The sequence below is a fragment of the Camellia sinensis genome, chromosome 7, assembly GCF_055761805.1.
Source record: "Camellia sinensis isolate YWXY chromosome 7, ASM5576180v1, whole genome shotgun sequence".
Lineage (NCBI taxonomy): Eukaryota > Viridiplantae > Streptophyta > Magnoliopsida > Ericales > Theaceae > Camellia > Camellia sinensis.
Window position 1 is genome coordinate 184,895,946 of NC_138967.1, and position 20,149 is coordinate 184,916,094.

At 38.4% G+C, this 20,149-nt stretch overlaps 1 protein-coding gene across 2 annotated transcripts; it reads right to left on the reverse strand.

Annotated features, from left to right (window-relative positions):
* Positions 1 to 453: 453 nt before the first annotated feature.
* Positions 454 to 19,576, reverse strand: POLGAMMA2 (polymerase gamma 2). Of its 2 annotated transcripts, none has more exons than XM_028241704.2 (12): positions 19,208 to 19,576; positions 16,348 to 17,575; positions 16,004 to 16,195; positions 15,146 to 15,801; positions 14,102 to 14,552; positions 3,187 to 3,282; positions 2,834 to 2,926; positions 2,529 to 2,723; positions 2,139 to 2,231; positions 1,838 to 2,050; positions 1,672 to 1,761; positions 454 to 1,108 (listed from the first exon to the last, which is right to left on the reverse strand). In XM_028241704.2, exons 1-12 carry the CDS (start codon positions 19,354 to 19,356, stop codon positions 947 to 949), a joined length of 3,618 nt encoding a protein of 1,205 aa, XP_028097505.2. In that variant the 5' UTR covers positions 19,357 to 19,576; the 3' UTR covers positions 454 to 946. The 2 variants fall into 2 exon arrangements, with proteins under 2 accessions (XP_028097505.2, XP_028097504.2); XM_028241703.2 differs by having other exon boundaries at positions 16,348 to 17,698; positions 19,208 to 19,564.
* Positions 19,577 to 20,149: the final 573 nt, after the last annotated feature.

Below are 20,149 nucleotides of genomic sequence, written 5' to 3' on the forward strand. Positions count from 1 at the left end.
ATTCTCCTAATAATGGTCATTAAGGTGAAGAGAGAGACCCCTTTGATGAAGCTTCCTTTTGGAAACTGCCATTTGCCCCAACTTTTTGTTTTTTCCATGAGCTCACATTTTTTCATAATTTTTTATTTCAATTTTATACCAATGTAAAATTCCAACCTTACTCTCATACCTAACCTTGACTCTAACCCTAACCCTACACCTTCATAGCCACCACTTTCAGGACCCCTCGACATGGAGACTCAGGCAAGAGAGAAGAAAGGGGAAGAAGGTTCGGTCATGGTGGTGGGGATTGCCCGAGGCAGTAGTTCTATGGTGGCTGGCATTAAGGTTTCAAAAAGTTAGGCGTAAGGGTAGAGTTGGAACGAAAATGGGAAAAATGAGTTGGTATTTGCAGCACCATGCCAAGCCCTGCTACTGAGTACTGTATTAGCCTATGTTGGCCTTCAGAAAGCATAGAGTAAACACTATATTTTCATTCCTTGAATCAATGTTGGTTTGTTCCCACAAAATTAAAGAAACAGAAATCAGAATAATGCTGAAATATATACAAGCCCTAGTATCTGCAAGAAAACAATGGAATCCAATATCAAAGGGAATACAAAATCCCTTGCAAAATAGTAAGAAACTTCTATATACATCGATGCATCACTCCCATAGTCTCATTTTTTCAAATGTATTACAAAAAATCACCGAAGCAGCCAATATTTGTACTACTAACCCAAACCCTAGCCAAATCATGACTACCACATGGACAAAATTGAAATTCCAAGTCAGCATGAATATAAGAACCATTTCTCTTATGGAAACACACAATTGTTGCACCAGGTGCAAGGTACCATTGAAACACCTGCTGCGCAGTGGGAAGCTTGACACACCGTGCACACGTTGCACTGCTGCTAGGGGTGGGGAGACAAAATTCGACTGTTCTGGGAATTGTGCCGACTATTTACTTGGCTGAATACCAGTTTTGAGCACATTTGGCATCAACAGAAAGGCCAACGTTAAGAATGTTCTTTCCGTCAAAGGGTTTAGACATGCACTCGACGACGACGATCTTGGCGTCCTCAGCAGACTCTGTTGGTCCTTCAAGGATTACTTCATCATGAACCTGTGCACAGCAGAATTGTCTTTTTCAGCCACCAATGCCATGTTAGATAGCATGTAATTTGATGACTAATTCATCAAAATCTGGAGATATTCCTGGTCTCACAACCAAGAAGGCATTCCAGGTTAGAGACTTTTTATTATTATCTGACTCAAACTACTTGAATGATGATGGTGCAAGTTATTTTCACATGAGTGTTAGCTGATGTCATCCATATAGATTTATGAATAATCAGATAAGATCTTAAGATTGATTCTAGGGGAAAAAAATGATATAAGGCAAAGTTAAGGTCAACATAAACATGCATGCAGCAAGTCAATCATATGAAGATGTCTACAGCAAGTTACATAGTAAATGGATATAGTGACAATAATGATGATAATGTTAATGGGCAAGCGCAAGCACAAGCACTTTTAATTATGGAATCACTTGGAAATATATATGATCTATCATGTTATTAATAATTAGAAGTGAGGTGGGTTTGGGTGCACACAAGACAGACCATTTTTCTTTCCAATAATTATGGGCGGTAGGGGAGGGGTGGTTTATGATGGGAATAACTTAACCTGTAAAAGCAACCTCCATCCAAGCTCCTTCAAACGTGAATTCCTTGATATTTCTAACATGGCACACATGGCAACATCAGCAGCGCTACCCTGTTGTGATTGTCAATGACAGACTTCAATATCGAGAGAGAGAGAGAGAGATTTGAAGGTGTTGAGATAACAGAACCTGGACTGGGGTGTTGATGGCAGCTCGTTCAATGTGACCTTTTTGAGAGGGTGTAGCATGATCCATTGAAGGGAACCGGCGGGCTCGTCCTAGCAATGTGTGAACACATCTTGTTTGTCGAGCTTCCTTCTTGCGTTCTTCCTGCCAATCTCGAACTTCTTTTCTCCCATTGTACCAGCGATTGACTGTTTCTTTTGCTTCCTTGACAGAAACCTGAGAGTAGAGATGGAAATTACTTCATGCCTTGGTACACTCAAATATCTCAGTTGAAACAAGAGAAGTCATTTCTCAATTCAGGTACCTTCCAATCACGGGCAAGACCCACTGGAGTTTTTCCATAAGCAATGGAAAAATTGAGCATCTTTGCTTTCCTTCTTTCAGAACCAAAAGCATCCTAGAGAGCAAAATAGTTTAAACATTTCATATATGAAACCCATCTACAAATCTGGTCCATCCTAATCAGTCACTGCCAATATGCCTTGGTTTGTCCAAAGCTTAAGTTAACATTAACACACCTCATATGCATTTAATGCAAAACATTTCAAGATACAAGCCAATATATTGTAGTACCAATCATAGTCTTTGACATGACTCCACACAATTCCCCCAAAAAGAAAAGAGGGATTTTTAAAAAAGAAAAAAGAAAAGGGATCTACTTATGTCATTGAACTAAGAAGATTCTATAGTTTACCTTTAATAGAGGAACTGGGGGCTTTTCTTCACCAGGTTGAGGATGCCACTCAAGAAGCACACGCTTTTGTTCGACAGCTTCACGAATGTGTGGATACATATTCATTGCAGTCCTTGAATGGAAGTCCCCACCAGCTCTGAAGGCATCCAACATACTCTTACAGTTGGCAAGATGTGCAAGAATCCTAAGTTCCAGCTAATTACGAAGATATATGTCAATCAACCATTTGAATCCATACAAAGAAAAATTGGTTAAAGAAACAGAGATAACTATTTATGAATAGAAGAACAGTCGAAGTGCCTTACCTGTCCGTAATCAGCAACGATAAGGGAGTTTCCTGGCATGGCAATAAATGCCTGGCGGATCTTATAGCGATCTTTTTCCAGAGCAGGTTGATTCTGATTTACATAACACAAGAACATTAACACCCCCATACATTTTGTGTGAAAGACAGTGGAGGAAAAATGGCTTTCCACGTCTTTGTCACTTTAGGTGGACATCAAAAGTAGGGTATATGTTATGCATTGGTGACAGCAAATAATCCATTCAACGAATTAATTATTAACGGGGCAGCTTAAGCAAATGCTAAGAATCTGTGTCTTTCAGTTATAATGTACAGCTGGTAATTAGTTAGATTCCTGGATGACATGTCAAGAACCTGCAAATTTGGTCTTCTAGCTGATAAACGCCCAGTTTCCGTGTTGATATTTAGCGAACAATGGATACGCCCATTCTTGCCTGATATATGACTGCCCTGTGGTAGAAAGAAACAAGTATAATCATTAACTGTCTCATGTTTGAAACTAAGATATTGTAGTACATGCAAGTATTAGTGAAAAACAAGTAACAGAAAACACCCCCATGAAGGGAAAGAGATGTCTGTTGTGCATGACCATCATTGCATGACAGAGTTATGAGTCATGATATATGATATACTAAGCCACAGCCAGAACATTCCAGTATACTAGGGCCTTAAACTGTAATGACCCAAGTAGCCTACTACCCAGTGACTTGAGTGGAGTGGCCTACCAACATAGCCAAAATTCTTAAGCTCAAGTTGCTAGTAGTAGCACACATCGATGGAAAAAGCATGTGTGCTACTACTAGTAACTTGAGCTAGTATTTTGACCATGCTGGTAAGTAGGCCACTTCATTCAAGTTACTAGGCTTCTTGGGTCATTATAATGGAATCAGAGCCAACCCTAGTGCTGGAAATTTGTGTTAATGTATATAATAAGATAGTGGCATGTATATAATATGATAGTGGTGTTGGTGGCAGATAGTGGCATGTATAGAATATGATAGTGGTGTTGGTGGCAGATAGTGGCATGTATATAATATGATAGTGGTAGATAGTGGTAATATATAATATGTAAGTGACATATAATGGGTTATAATGATGTTTGTAATATCTCCTATATAAGGAGTGTCATTTGGTCTTGTAAGATAAGAAGTTTTGAATATAACAGAAATATATTCCTTCTTTCTCATATTTTCGGAGTTCTACTTCCTCATATTTTCTAAGTTGGTATCAGAGCAACAAAAAACACAGCAGCCCTAAAACCGTCATAGCCATGTCGGAAGTCACGTCCGAAACCACTTCAACCCCTGCCACTGCCATTTCGGTGAAAACGTCCAACTCTCACTCTGTCCAAATCACCACCATCCGCCTAAATGGTGATAATTTTCTCCGCTGGTCACAATCTGTCCGGATGTATATCCGTGGGCAAGGAAAGATCGGTTACATCACTGGTGACAAGAAGGCTCCTGCTGTTAATGATCCGCTGTTCGACAGTTGGGACGCTGAAAACTCCATGGTTATGACATGGTTGGTCAATTTCATGGAGGAGGATATAAGCTCTAATTACATGTGCTATACTACTGCACAAGAATTGTGGGATAATGTTAGTCAGATGTATTCTGACCTAGGAAATCAATCTCAAGTTTTCGAATTAACTTTGAAGTTGGGAGAGATTCGTCAAGGAGATGATTCCGTCACCAAATATTTCAATTCGTTGAAAAGGTTGTGGCAGGATCTTGACATCTTCAACACATACGAATGGAAATCGGTTGACGACTGCAACCACCACAAGAAAACTGTGGAAGGCAGTCGTATTTACAAGTTTCTTGCCGGCCTCAACATTGAGTTCGATGAAGTGCGAGGAAGAATTATTGGCAGACCTCCTCTCCCATCCATTGGCGAAGTATTTGCCGAAGTCAGAAGGGAAGAGAGCCGAAGGAGCGTCATGCTTAAGAAAAAAGGTACTGGTGAATCAATTGAAATTTCTGCTTTAATTAGCCATGCTGCGGCTAACAAGGCTGCAAATTACCAGCGCAGGTTTGATGATAAGCCACGGGTCTGGTGTGATTTTTGCAACAAGCCTCGCCATACACGCGAAACGTGTTGGAAGATCCATGGCAAACCTATCAACTGGAAAAGCAGCAAACAAGGAGAGAAGAATCGTGGCTTTCCTACCACTAATGAAGTCGATTCAGGTCCCTTCAACAAAGAGCAGATTGATCAACTCTTAAAGCTGATAAAATCCAACTCCTCATCCGGTACTCCTAGTGTTTTGTTGGCACAAACAGGTAGAAATCCTAAAGCCTTCTCTTGCATAAACTTCTCTCCGTGGATCATAGATTCCGGTGCCTCCGATCACATGACTAGTTTTTCCCATTTATTTAGTACCTATTTCCCTTGTTCTGGTCATGACAAAATCAGAATAGCCGATGGTAGTTTTTCACCTATTGCAGAAAAAAGATTTATTAAACTAACTGAGAAAATTAATCTCAATGCTGTTCTTCACGTCCCCAACTTAGCCTGTAACCTTTTGTCTGTCAGTAAACTATCTAAGGATTCTAATTATCGTGTTACATTTTTTGAATCCCATTGTGAATTTCGGGACCAGAACTCGGGGATGATGATTGGGCGTGCTAGGATGCTTGAAGGTCTTTACTACTTTGATGAAGTACTTGTTAGTAATAAAAAAGCTCAGAGCTTTAATAGTACTAGTTCAATCTCTGTTCGAGAAAAAATAATGCTATGGCACTATAGGCTAGGACATCCTAGTTTTCTTTATCTGAAACATTTATTTTCAGAATTATTTAAAGGGATTGATTGTTCTTCTTTTCATTGTGAAAGTTGCATTTTTGCAAAATTTCATCGCTCTACTTATTTGCCAAAACCTTACCAGGCTTCCAAACCATTTTATTTGATTCATAGTGATGTTTGGGGCCCTTCTAAAATCACTACTCTTTCTGGTAAAAGATGGTTTGTTACATTTATTGATGACCATACCCGCTTATGTTGGATTTATTTGATAAATAAAAAATCTGACGTGAAAAATTTATTCACAAATTTTTACAATAAGATTGAAAACCAATTTCAAACCAAAATTGGTATTTTACATTCTGATAATGGAACAGAATATTTCAATGAGCAGTTGAGTGAGTTTTTAGAAAAAAAGGGGATTTTTCATCAATCTACATGTCGGGATACCCCTCAACAAAATGGCATTGCAGAATGAAAAAATAAACATCTACTTGAAGTAGCACGTGCTATAATGTTTTACATGCATGTTCCTAAATATTTATGGGGTGAAGCAATTTTAACAGCCTCTTATTTGATAAACAGGATGCCTACAAAGGTGTTAACATACAAAACACCTTTTGATTGTCTCAAAACTTTTTTTTCCTGACACGAGGTTGTTTTCTGATTTACCCGCCAAAGTTTTTGGATGTAATGCCTATGTTCATGTTCCCAGTCAATTTCGTTCAAAACTTGACCCCCGTGCTATAAAATGTGTTTTTTTGGGTTATTCCTCAAACAAAAAGGGGTATAAGTGTTTCGATCCTCAAACCAAGAAATTTCATGTGAGTATGGATGTGTCATTTGTGGAAACAAAATCCTATTTCCCCAACACTTCTCTTCAGGGGGAGACAAGTGGAGTAGAAGATCGTTTTTGGAATATTTCTATCCCGCTCCCCAATGTCATTTATCCTACACAAAAACCACATCTGTCTGATAATGATCACTTAGGAGAACCAAGTTCTATGGTGCCTAGTCAAGAAGATTCTTGTTTAGGGGGAGAAGTACTACAAAATGATCTAAATCCTGAGTTTCAGGTTTATACTAGGAAGCGATTTCATTTGAGGAATAATGACCCGAATGTCCATCCTAATGACCCGAATGTCCACCCGAGTTCTGGCATCGAAATTTTGGGTAATCCTATTCCTTCTATTTCCGACCTTGATGTTCCTATAGCAATTAGGAAAGGTGTCCAAAATTGCATTAAACATCCTATTGCAAATTACCTCTCCTATCAAAGACTGTCTAAAAACCATAAAGCTTTCACATCTAGGATTTCACACTTGTTTGTTCCAAGGAATATACAGGAAGCATTGGATGATCCGAATTGGAAATTAGCAGTCATGGAGGAGATGAATGCTTTAAGGAGAAGTGGTACTTGGGAGATAGTTGATCTACCCAAAGACAAGAAAACAGTTGGGTGTAAATGGGTGTTTACGATAAAATGTAACGCAGATGGAAGCGTTGAGAGATACAAGGCGAGACTGGTGGCTAAAGGCTTCACTCAAACTTATGGGATCGACTATCAGGAGACGTTTGCTCCTGTTGCTAAAATAAATTCCATCAGAGTACTGTTATCTCTTGCAGTAAATTCAGATTGGCCTCTACATCAACTTGACATTAAAAATGCATTTCTCAATGGTGATCTTGAAGAGGATGTGTTCATGAGCCTACCGCCGAGATTTGAGCAAAGACTTGGAAGCGACAGAGTATGCAGATTGAACAAATCATTATACGGACTCAAACAATCACCAAGAGCGTGGTTTGAACGCTTTGGGAAGGCAGTTATCAGTTGTGGCTTCTCGCAGAGTCAAGCAAATCACACAATATTTTATAAACATTCAAAAAACAGTAAAATTGCAATTTTGATTGTTTATGTTGATGACATCATTTTAACTAGTAATGATGAAGCAAAGTTAGCAGCCCTCAAAGAGAAACTCGCAAAAGAATTTCACATTAAGGATCTGGGAGCCCTCAAGTATTTCCTCGGAATGGAATTTGCAAGATCCAAGGAAGGTATATTCGTTAATCAGAGAAAATATGTTCTTGATCTCCTTGGAGAAACAGGTATGCTTGGTTGTAAGATGGTGGAGACTCCGATCGAGCCTAACTTGAAGTTACAAGCTGCTAAGGCTGAAGAAGTCAAAGAGAGGGAACAATATCAGCGACTTGTAGAGAAATTGATTTACTTGTCTCATACGCGGCCTGATATTGTCTTTGCAGTCAGCATGGTAAGTCAGTTCATGCACTCACCAGGGGCAGAGCACTTTGAGGCCGTTTATAAGATCTTAAGATATTTGAAAGGAACTCCAGGGAGAGGCTTACTGTTCAAGAAACATGGACATCTTCAAGTTGAAGTATACACAGATGCAGACTGGGCAGGAAGTGTTACAGACAGGAGATCAACATCCGGATACTACTCCTTTGTAGGTGGGAACCTAGTTACATGGCGGAGTAAAAAACAGAATGTGGTAGCTAGAAATAGTACAGAAGCAGAGTTCAGAGCTGTTGCCCATAGAATCTGTGAAGTAATGTGGATTAAAAGAATTCTTGAAGAATTAAAGCTTTCTCACCCGACACCTATGAAGGTCTATTGTGACAACAAAGCAGCTATATCTATAGCTCATAATCCAGTTCTACATGATTGCACAAAACATATAGAAGTGGATAAACATTTCATCAAGGAGAAAATCAATGCTGGCATAATCTGTATGACCTACCTTCCAACAGGTGAACAATTAGCTGATGTGCTAACGAAGGGACTACACAAGAAGCAATTTGATAAGCTGACTAGCAAGCTGGCTATGGAAGATATCTTCAAACCAGCTTGAGGGGGAGTGCTGGAAATTTGTGTTAATGTATATAATAAGATAGACTTAGAAAATATGAGGAAGAAGAACTCCGAAAATATGAGGAAGAAGGAATATATTTCTGTTATATTCAAAACTTCTTATTTTACAAGACCAAATGACACTCCTTATATAGGAGATATTACAAACATCATTATAACCCATTATATGCCACTTACATATTATATATTACCATTATCTACCACTATCATATTATATACATGCCACTATCTACCACCAACACCACTATCATATTCTATACATGCCACTATCTACCACCAACACCACTATCATATTCTATACATGCCACTATCTACCACCAACACCACTATCATATGCCACTATCTTATTATATGCATTAACACAAATTTCCAGCACTCCCCCTCAAGCTGGTTTGAAGATATCTTCCATAGCCAGCTTGCTAGTCAGCTTATCAAATTGCTTCTTGTGTAGTCCCTTCGTTAGCACATCAGCTAATTGTTCACCTGTTGGAAGGTAGGTCATACAGATTATGCCAGCATTGATTTTCTCCTTGATGAAATGTTTATCCACTTCTATATGTTTTGTGCGATCATGTAGAACTGGATTATGAGCTATAGATATAGCTGCTTTGTTGTCACAATAGACCTTCATAGGTGTCGGGTGAGAAAGTTTTAATTCTTCAAGAATTCTTTTAATCCACATTACTTCACAGATTCCATGGGCAACAGCTCTGAACTCTGCTTCTGCACTACTTCTAGCTACCACATTCTGTTTTTTACTCCGCCATGTAACTAGGTTCCCACCTACAAAGGAGCAGTATCCGGATGTTGATCTCCTGTCTGTAACACTTCCTGCCCAGTCTGCATCTGTGTATACTTCAACTTGAAGATGTCCATGTTTCTTGAACAGTAAGCCTCTCCCTGGAGTTCCTTTCAAATATCTTAAGATCTTATAAACGGCCTCAAAGTGCTCTGCCCCTGGTGAGTGCATGAACTGACTTACCATGCTGACTGCAAAGGCAATATCAGGCCGCGTATGAGACAAGTAAATCAATTTTCCGACAAGTCGCTGATATTGTTCCCTCTCTTTGACTTCTTCAGCCTTAGCAGCTTGTAACTTCAAGTTAGGCTCGATCGGAGTCTCCACCATCTTACAACCAAGCATACCTGTTTCTCCAAGGAGATCAAGAACATATTTTCTCTGATTAACGAATATACCTTCCTTGGATCTTGCAAATTCCATTCCGAGGAAATACTTGAGGGCTCCCAGATCCTTAATGTGAAATTCTTTTGCGAGTTTCTCTTTGAGGGCTGCTAACTCTGCTTCATCATTACCAGTTAAAATGATGTCATCAACATAAACAATCAAAATTGCAATTTTACTGTTTTTTGAATGTTTATAAAATATTGTGTGATCTGCTTGACTCTGCGAGAAGCCACAACTGATAACTGCCTTCCCAAAGCGTTCAAACCACGCTCTTGGTGATTGTTTGAGTCCGTATAATGACTTGTTCAATCTGCATACTCTGTCGCTTCCAAGTCTCTGCTCAAATCCCGGCGGTAGGCTCATGAACACCTCCTCTTCAAGATCACCATTGAGAAATGCATTTTTAATGTCAAGTTGATGTAGAGGCCAATCTGAATTTACTGCAAGAGATAACAGTACTCTGATGGAATTTATTTTAGCAACAGGAGCAAACGTCTCCTGATAGTCGATCCCATAAGTTTGAGTGAAGCCTTTAGCCACCAGTCTCGCCTTGTATCTCTCAACGCTTCCATCTGCGTTACATTTTATCGTAAACACCCATTTACACCCAACTGTTTTCTTGTCTTTGGGTAGATCAACTATCTCCCAAGTACCACTTCTCCTTAAAGCATTCATCTCCTCCATGACTGCTAATTTCCAATTCGGATCATCCAATGCTTCCTGTATATTCCTTGGAACAAACAAGTGTGAAATCCTAGATGTGAAAGCTCTATGGTTTTTAGACAGTCTTTGATAGGAGAGGTAATTTGCAATAGGATGTTTAATGCAATTTCGGACACCTTTCCTAATTGCTATAGGAACATCAAGGTCGGAAATAGAAGGAATAGGATTACCTAAAATTTCGATGCCAGAACTCGGGTGGACATTCGGGTCATTAGGATGGACATTCGGGTCATTATTCCTCAGATGAAATCGCTTCCTAGTATAAACCTGAAGCTCAGGATTTAGATCATTTTGTAGTACTTCTCCCCCTAAACAAGAATCTTCTTGACTAGGCACCATAGAACTTGGTTCTCCTAAGTGATCATTATCAGACAGATGTGATTTTTGTGTAGGATAAATGACATTGGGGAGCGGGATAGAAATATCCCAAAAACGGTCTTCTACTCCACTTGTCTCCCCCTGAAGAGAAGTGTTGGGGAAATAGGATTTTGTTTCCACAAATGACACATCCATACTCACATGAAATTTCTTGGTTTGAGGATCGAAACACTTATACCCCTTTTTGTTTGAGGAATAACCCAAAAAAACACATTTTATAGCACGGGGGTCAAGTTTTGAACGAAATTGACTAGGAACATGAACATAGGCAGTACATCCAAAAACTTTGGCGGGTAAATCAGAAAACAACCTCGTGTCAGGAAAAAAAGTTTTGAGACAATCGAAAGGTGTTTTGTATGTTAACACCTTTGTAGGCATCCTGTTTATCAAATAAGAGGCTGTTAAAATTGCTTCACCCCATAAATATTTAGGAACATGCATGTAAAACATTATAGCACGTGCTACTTCAAGTAGATGTTTATTTTTTCGTTCTGCAATGCCATTTTGTTGAGGGGTATCCCGACATGTAGATTGATGAAAAATTCCCTTTTTTTCCAAAAACTCACCCAACTGCTCATTGAAATATTCTGTTCCATTATCAGAATGTAAAATACCAATTTTGGTTTGAAATTGGTTTTCAATCATATTGTAAAAATTTGTGAATAAATTTTTCACGTCAGATTTTTTATTCATCAAATAAATCCAACATAAGCGGGTATGGTCATCAATAAATGTAACAAACCATCTTTTACCAGAAAGAGTAGTGATTTTAGAAGGGCCCCAAACATCACTATGAATCAAATAAAAAGGTTTGGAAGCCTGGTAAGGTTTTGGCAAATAAGTAGAGCGATGAAATTTTGCAAAAATGCAACTTTCACAATGAAAAGAAGAACAATCAATCCCTTTAAATAATTCTGGAAATAAATGTTTCAGATAAAGAAAACTAGGATGTCCTAGCCTATAGTGCCATAGCATTATTTTTTCTCGAACAGAGATTGAACTAGTACTATTAAAGCTCTGAGCTTTTTTATTACTAACAGGTATTTCATCAAAGTAGTAAAGACCTTCAAGCATCCTAGCACGCCCAATCATCATCCCCGAGTTCTGGTCCTGAAATTCACAATGGGATTCAAAAAATGTAACACGACAATTAGAATCCTTAGATAGTTTACTGACAGACAAAAGGTTACAGGCTAAGTTGGGGACGTGAAGAACAGCATTGAGATTAATTTTCTCAGTTAGTTTAATAAATCCTTTTCCTGCAATAGGTGAAAAACTACCATCGGCTATTCTGATTTTGTCATGACCAGAACAAGGGAAATAGGTACTAAATAAATGGGAAAAACTAGTCATGTGATCGGAGGCACCGGAATCTATGATCCACGGAGAGAAGTTTAGGCAAGAGAAGGCTTTAGGATTTCTACCTGTTTGTGCCAACAAAACACTAGGAGTACCGGATGAGGAGTTGGATTTTATCAGCTTTAAGAGTTGATCAATCTGCTCTTTGTTGAAGGGACTTGAATCGGCTTCATTAGTGGTAGGAAAGCCACGATTCTTCTCTCCTTGTTTGCTGCTTTTCCAGTTGACAGGTTTGCCATGGATCTTCCAACACGTTTCGCGTGTATGGCGAGGCTTGTTGCAAAAATCACACCAGACCCGTGGCTTATCATCAAACCTGCGCTGGTAATTTGCAGCCTTGTTGGCCGCAGCATCGCTAATTAAAGCAGAAATTTCAATTGATTCACCAATACCTTTTTTCTTAAGCATGACGCTCCTTCGGCTCTCTTCCCTTCTGACTTCGGCAAATACTTCGCCAATGGATGGGAGAGGAGGTCTGCCAATAATTCTTCCTCGCACTTCATCGAACTCAATGTTGAGGCCGGCAAGAAACTTGTAAATACGGCTGTCTTCCACAGTTTTCTTGTGGTGGTTGCAGTCGTCAACGGATTTCCATTCGTATGTGTTGAAGATGTCAAGATCCTGCCACAACCTTTTCAACGAATTGAAATATTTGGTGACGGAATCATCTCCTTGACGAATCTCTCCCAACTTCAAAGTTAATTCGAAAACTTGAGATTGATTTCCTAGGTCAGAATACATCTGACTAACATTATCCCACAATTCTTGTGCAGTAGGATAGCACATGTAATTAGAGCTTATATCCTCCTCCATGGAATTGACCAACCATGTCATAACCATGGAGTTTTCAGCGTCCCAATTGTCGAACAGCGGATCATTAACAGCAGGAGCCTTCTTGTCACCAGTGATGTAACCGATCTTTCCTTGCCCACGAATATACATCCGGACAGATTGTGACCAGCGGAGAAAATTATCACCATTTAGGCGGATGGTGGTGATTTGGACAGAGTGAGAGTTGGACGTTTTCACCGGAATGGCAGCGGCAGGGGTTGAAGTGGTTTCGGACGTGACTTCCGACATGGCTATAACGGTTTTAGGGCTGCTGTGTTTTTGTAGCTCTGATACCAACTTAGAAAATATGAGGAAGAAGAACTCCGAAAATATGAGGAAGAAGGAATATATTTCTGTTATATTCAAAACTTCTTATTTTACAAGACCAAATGACACTCCTTATATAGGAGATATTACAAACATCATTATAACCCATTATATGCCACTTACATATTATATATTACCATTATCTACCACTATCATATTATATACATGCCACTATCTACCACCAACACCACTATCATATTCTATACATGCCACTATCTACCACCAACACCACTATCATATTCTATACATGCCACTATCTACCACCAACACCACTATCATATGCCACTATCTTATTATATGCATTAACACAAATTTCCAGCAGATAGTGGCATGTATATAATATGATAGTGGTGTTGGTGGCAGATAGTGGCATGTATAGAATATGATAGTGGTGTTGGTGGCAGATAGTGGGATGTATATAATATGATAGTGGTAGATAGTGGTAATATATAATATGTAAGTGGCATATAATGGGTTATAATGATGTTTGTAATATCTCCTATATAAGGAGTGTCATTTGGTCTTGTAAGATAAGAAGTTTTGAATATAACAGAAATATATTCCTTCTTCTTCATATTTTCGGAGTTCTACTTCTTCATATTTTCTAAGTCCTAGTGCCAGGAAGGGCGCCATGGCGGTGTGGCAGCGAAGTAGAGGCTATGGAGAGAGGTAAAGGCCCCATGAAAATGTACCCTATGCTTGCGTACCCAACAACAATCCCAACAGGGGTGGGGTTAGGTCTGATTATTCAAATATCAAGTCAAGTTTCCATCCCTCGTAAGAGATTCATACTCTGTTCTGTAACCAGTAAAATTCGGCAGAATAATGACCTGCAAGGGGAGAATGAAGTTGGATATCAAAGAGTCTATAGAGCAAACTTCACATAAAGCAGCAATGGCATGGCATGCCTCCTTCCCATTTTGCCCCCCTCCAAATGCAGCATAAGCTGTACCATAGGCAGATTCTGAGCCATCACTAACAGCTCCAACCTTTGCCTTTGAGAGCTTGGTTTCAGGCAAATTTATGATGTCGTCATCTGACTGAGAGTCATCCGTAAAATCAAATTCTGCGGAAACCTTCCCTGCAAGGGTCTTCAAAGCATCCCCACTAACAGAGGGCCAACCACTTGCAGTGTAAATCTCAGCTTCTATCCCAGAAACTAGGCTATGCAGTTTAATATTACGAAATTTTGTGGGAGTCTTCTTGCCTTCTTCAATTACTTTCTCAACATTGGGAATTTTAAACTCCCTCTGCTCTGGAAGGAACTCATTTGTGTCCTTTCTGTGAAAAGAAAATATGAGAAAGAGATGAATTATAAACTTGTACAAATTCTATAATTTATTTGATCCATGGCAATACAAAATCAGATCAGCATGCAATACTCCCCAGCAACAAAAGTTGTCATAAGAAGACACAAGCCAACTTGGAAATAACAAAACAAGATTATGTGAAGAGAAGTTTAAAGTCCTTCATTCCAGGACTCACAGTCATCATTTCTACAGGAAATGTTGATTTTCATGTTAAAAGTGTGGGTGTAAGCCATACCATAAATAATAATATGGAGAGATTTTTTAATATTATTTTGTGTAGTAAATTACAATCTACTTAACAACGGTATAAACTTATCTATAGCTACAAAGGCTCCATAATTCCTATTAACCGGCAAGATAAAACAAAATTATCTAGTTATATTAGCAAGGCATCAAAGGGCAAGCCACCCATATGCACACTTCGACATTTTTTTAACAGAAAGTATTGCTCTTCTCAGAGTAAAAAGGGTGAACAGAATTTATAAAATTGCCCAAAGAATTCAGATACCAGTTTTTTTAAGATTTGCTTCATTGAATTGAACATTAAACATATGCACTTCATACCTGTTTTGAATTCCACCAAAAAAAAGCTGGCGTAACTGTGCATCACTTCCTACATTCATGTACTTAGCTTCTGGACAATACTTAGATGCCCAACTGCGAAATCTATTAGCAGCAATCTGCTGCTCTGCTCGAGCCACTTTCTCCATCTCAGCAAGATAGGCTCGATCAACCAGCATCCCATCAGTTTCCAATTCTACAAGAAGCTCACCAAATGGGCGCCAGTATTTCTCATAAAAGTCAAACATTGATCCTTGTTTATTTCCAGCAAGTTTCCATTCCCTTCGTGATAGTTTGCTTTTCAAGCTCTCATAGAGATTTAGTGTGCTCATTGAATCCAAGGCAGAATAACAAATCCATGGTTTCCGCTCTTCTCTTTGAAGCTCTTCAACGGGGGGAATGGTGATAAGTTTTCCATCAGATCCATCTTTTTTCACCTTTTTCCTGCCAAAGATGGTTTTCATTGATATTTTACCAATCGAATTTGTATCACAGCACACCTTTGGGTCACCTGAAAGAGCTTCTAGAGAATACCCACCCTCTGTTCGTCTTGAAGAATCCCATAATCGAGCCATATGCATCGTGTCAGCATGGAAACCAGACACTTTAAACCCGTAGTTCTCTATAACATGTTTATCAAAGCTATAGTTGTGCCAAACCTACAGAATGGACAGAGAGTCTTATCATATTCATATTCATTGACAAGGTAAGGCAACACCAGTTCCTTATAAGCAAACTATGCATATAAAAACAATGCAAGATGATAGTTATATTTCTTTCAATACTAAATAAGCAATTGGAACAGTCTTTACAACAAACTGATGACTTAGTCATTGATAATGACCAATAAGAAAAAGTTACCTTTTTTATGGATGGATCTTCAAAAAATGGTGCAAATTCAACCAAAAGATCCTTGCTGCCGCCATCAAGAACATCTACCCAGATGCAAGATTTTCCATCACCAAAATTTGCTTCTGGTCCAGGATAGATACTGAAGCATATTATTTCTCCATGGTTAACAGGTGTCTCCTGCTTGACATCAATATTTGCCACCTGTAAATAACCAGTAAATGAACATATTAAGCTCACAATCAGCATAGGACTTAGGAGCGCTCGCAACTATACAAATACATGAAACTTAAGTAAAATGCATCTGCACAAGTAAATTCAGAAACATATAAATGCAACTCAAGTATGAGACATGCCTCTGTATCACATGCATGGACGCAATGCCTGTACTGATTTGTAAGCATTCTGACAATTTTCCTTGCCATGGAGATATTATCAACTACAAGAACCTTGTCATAAATGCGAAGAACCCTCTTACGAGGATCGGGCTGGTGAACTGTTATTGGCTTAATACTGGTTTCACCTACAACATTTCCATCTGCTGGATCTTTTTGGAGTGCATCACTGGTGGAGCCATTAAGTTGTTTAGAATTTATTTCCTTCACTTCCTTTAAGAACTCCCCTGATGATGAACCCTTAGGCTGGATATCTTTTGGGGATGTTTGCGCCAAAGACAAATCTTGTTCCTTCAGATAATGAGGTAAAACACGACCCTTGGTCATACTATCATGCCCTTTACCATTTCCAGAATATTTTTGTTGCTGACTAACGGGTTCATATGGAGGCGGAGAAATTCGTGGAACTATTGGATTAACCAATTGCCTTTGTACCGTTGAGCTTCTTAAAGCTCCATTCCCAACATTAGATTGTGCACTGTTCCTTGAATATTGTTTGGAGGATGATTTAGTAAGCTGCTTGTTATTGTCTGAAATACTCACTTCAACATAAGTTGGCATACATGAAGCAAGATCCTCATTAATCAAGCCAGGCACGAAGCTTGTGTTTCGTTCACTCTTGACATTACACTCATTGTTGGGTTTTTGTGCTGGCCTATGAACTGGTAGGTTAATTTGGTCATCACCTATGTATCCTTGGCCAAATGGGCTTTGAAAAGCTATTTCTCTGCTGGTATTGTCATCCTCCACAAAGCAAGAATCTTCAAAATATTGTGCAGGAACATAAGCACTGCCATCTCGCAAAGCCTCCAGCTCACTTTGCGCAATCGTTCCAGTAGTTCCACCAGATGCACTTCCATTACATCTACAACTATTCTCACTATTACTGCAACCTGCCATCCCCATGTTCCTTAATTTTTTTTTCTCCTCAAACAATTTGTTCTTCTCATCAAGCCACAGTATTCCAGCAGCACTTGAAGCACTTGCTCTCTGATAATCTCCTTGTTTCTTCTCTTCCTCCAGCCTTTGTGGACTACCAAAACCCCCAGAGAAGGAGTTTCCTTTAGAATTAATCTGATTTGGGAGATCCGGAAGCATCCGAGCAAATGAATTAGAAGAGTAGCTTGCCCGCACAGGAACCACAAACTTCAATTGAGCAGACGGAAGATAAAGTTCCATGTCATCTTGCCTATATTTTTCATCAAATGACATGGTATTATAACTTGAACCTTGTTTAAAATGAAAAGAAATACTAAACACAACCATATTAGATAATGAACCAGCAACATTGTGAAGTGCACAGTCTCCTTGCCTGAAATATAAATCAATGTAGAAATTTCAAATACAGCAGAAAGATAAGTCCATTTATGTGTGTGTTTTATTTGGGGCCATCCAAATTGGTAAGTGGGTTTGCCCACCACATTACTTATGAATCTCCTCTCGTTTGCCTGATTCACTGGCTTAAGTGGTGGCATTTGAACCTCGAGTTTACCTTCCTTGGGTGCGTCCGCCTAGGATGAGTTCTCGATTTTCAAAAAAAAGTATCCCCACCAAGAGGAGAATATAAAATGGCTTTCACAACCCACTTATTCAACAATGTATTGCATAAAACATAACTCAAAAGAAGCTTTGTCTTAAATACTTGGCTTGCCGATATTTTGTCATATACTTAAACAAGGTCAAACAGATTGTCCCTGTCTTACAAATGACCCTAATTTCCCTCCTGCTCCCAGTCAATGTGTTTCCTACTCCATCATTATTCAGCTATTGAAAAGAACCAAATGAGTCAATCCTCTATACATATTTGTACCAACTCTCTACTTTCATGATTATTTATGCATGACACACAACCTGAAAGCTTTTTTGTGCTGAGCCAAATATCAAAATTCTTGCTAAATAACATATTCGTAATTTGGATATTTAATTGAACTGCATTATGTAGTTAGAACTCAAATCAGCTAAATTCAACATTCAATTTCATGTCCAAACTATGAACTTAAATAACTAAAACAGGGACAAATTCCATGATTCTTGTTAAAAAGAAAAACAATTACATGTTGTACTAACAATAACCGCATGACCACGGCTGGTTTGCACAAGGTGCTAACACATAAAAGTTTAGTAGTGTGATAAAAACTCATAGTCCCAAAATCATCCAGTTATATCAATTACCATTTCATTCAGTCCCCAAGGGCCAACCAAATACATGGTAGATGAAAATATGAAGCTGAACATTGTCAAAATCCCAATTGAAGTGATTAGAAAAAGGTATGGATCAATTCCAAAGAAAAACCAGCAAGCACCTTGCCTCAAACGTGCACAAGCTTGTTTGTGTGTTGTGATGCAACGATGCAAGAAAAACTAAGCCAAATCCTATACCTCTTCCAATTAAGACCAAAAAAGAACCCAATAGCTCGACCTAAACTCATTACAATTTTATTAATCAATCTTAAATACATTTTAAAACTCATTAAGTTTGAACAACCCATTTCTCAACTTATATAATTAAAAAACAAATTACTCAAGCTCGACTCATTATCTTCTCCATTAAAGTTCATTTGACATCTCTAAAAAAACAAATTGCTCGAGCAATCAGCTCGATTAAAGCTCATTTGACATCAACTCAAAAGATAAACAGGCACATTTTACAGTTCATTCAGTATTCAAGTCAATTTTAAACAAGCTAATGCTCAGACACCACACCTAGGAGCTAGGGAAAGAACCCAAAACCAAAACATGAAAAATGTAAATGGGTATGTGAAAAATAATCAAAAAAACAAAATACAACACAAATAAAAAAGGAAAAAGACTGAAGCTGAACCTGTGAAAGACTTTTCTGTGAAGGGTTTTTCTGGAGGAAGTCCAAAAGGAGCGAGAAGACACAGTCGAACTTGAAACCCAGAAAAGAGGAGGGAAAGAGCAGGAGGAGGGTTTAAAGTGGGTGGTTTGAGTAGAAACCCCCATAGCCATGACCTCTACGAGTCTTCCAAGCTTGATGCTTGGGTTACGAATATAAGTAGCCGTTTTGATAAGGGGGTTTTGCTAGGGTTTATTGTTTTTTTTGTCTGAAACTGGTGGCTCTGAGCCCCTCTGAATGTGAAGCAGAAACAGAGAGCCCATGTAGAGAGAGAAAGTGAGTAGAAAGAGAGAGGGGACCTGAAAGCTGAAATCCAGGGACACGGTTAAACCCTGGTCAAATTACATCAAAACTAGTAAAAGAGTAAATTCCACTGACACCTCTGAAATTTTGTCTAATTATATTTTATTATATTTTTATCTTTATTATTAATAGTTTCATTTCACAAATTCTCATACATATAGAAAAGATAACAACTCTTAATAAAAAAATAGATAAGAGTTATGTTAGGGACCCTAAATAAATTATCAAATTTTCTACCAAATCTCTCATATGGGTATGGGACCCACACACATTTGATTTGTGTGAATCCTACACCCATGTAAAAAGTGATATGTATAACTTTTCAAATGTCAGGAGTGATATGTATTACACCCAATTTTGATCACAAAAATGTTAAAGATTCTAAAAATTCTACCAAAATTTCTACCAAACGTCTCACATAGGTATGAACATTTGATAAAATTTTTAGGATCTCTAATATTACTCTTTTGATCATCTTAACTACAAAAATACACCACTTTTACACCTTTTAGACCATCTTAAAAAAGATGTATTCATATAATTTTCATAATTAAAGGAGTTTGTATATATGAATTCCTAAATAAGATGGTCAAAATAATATTT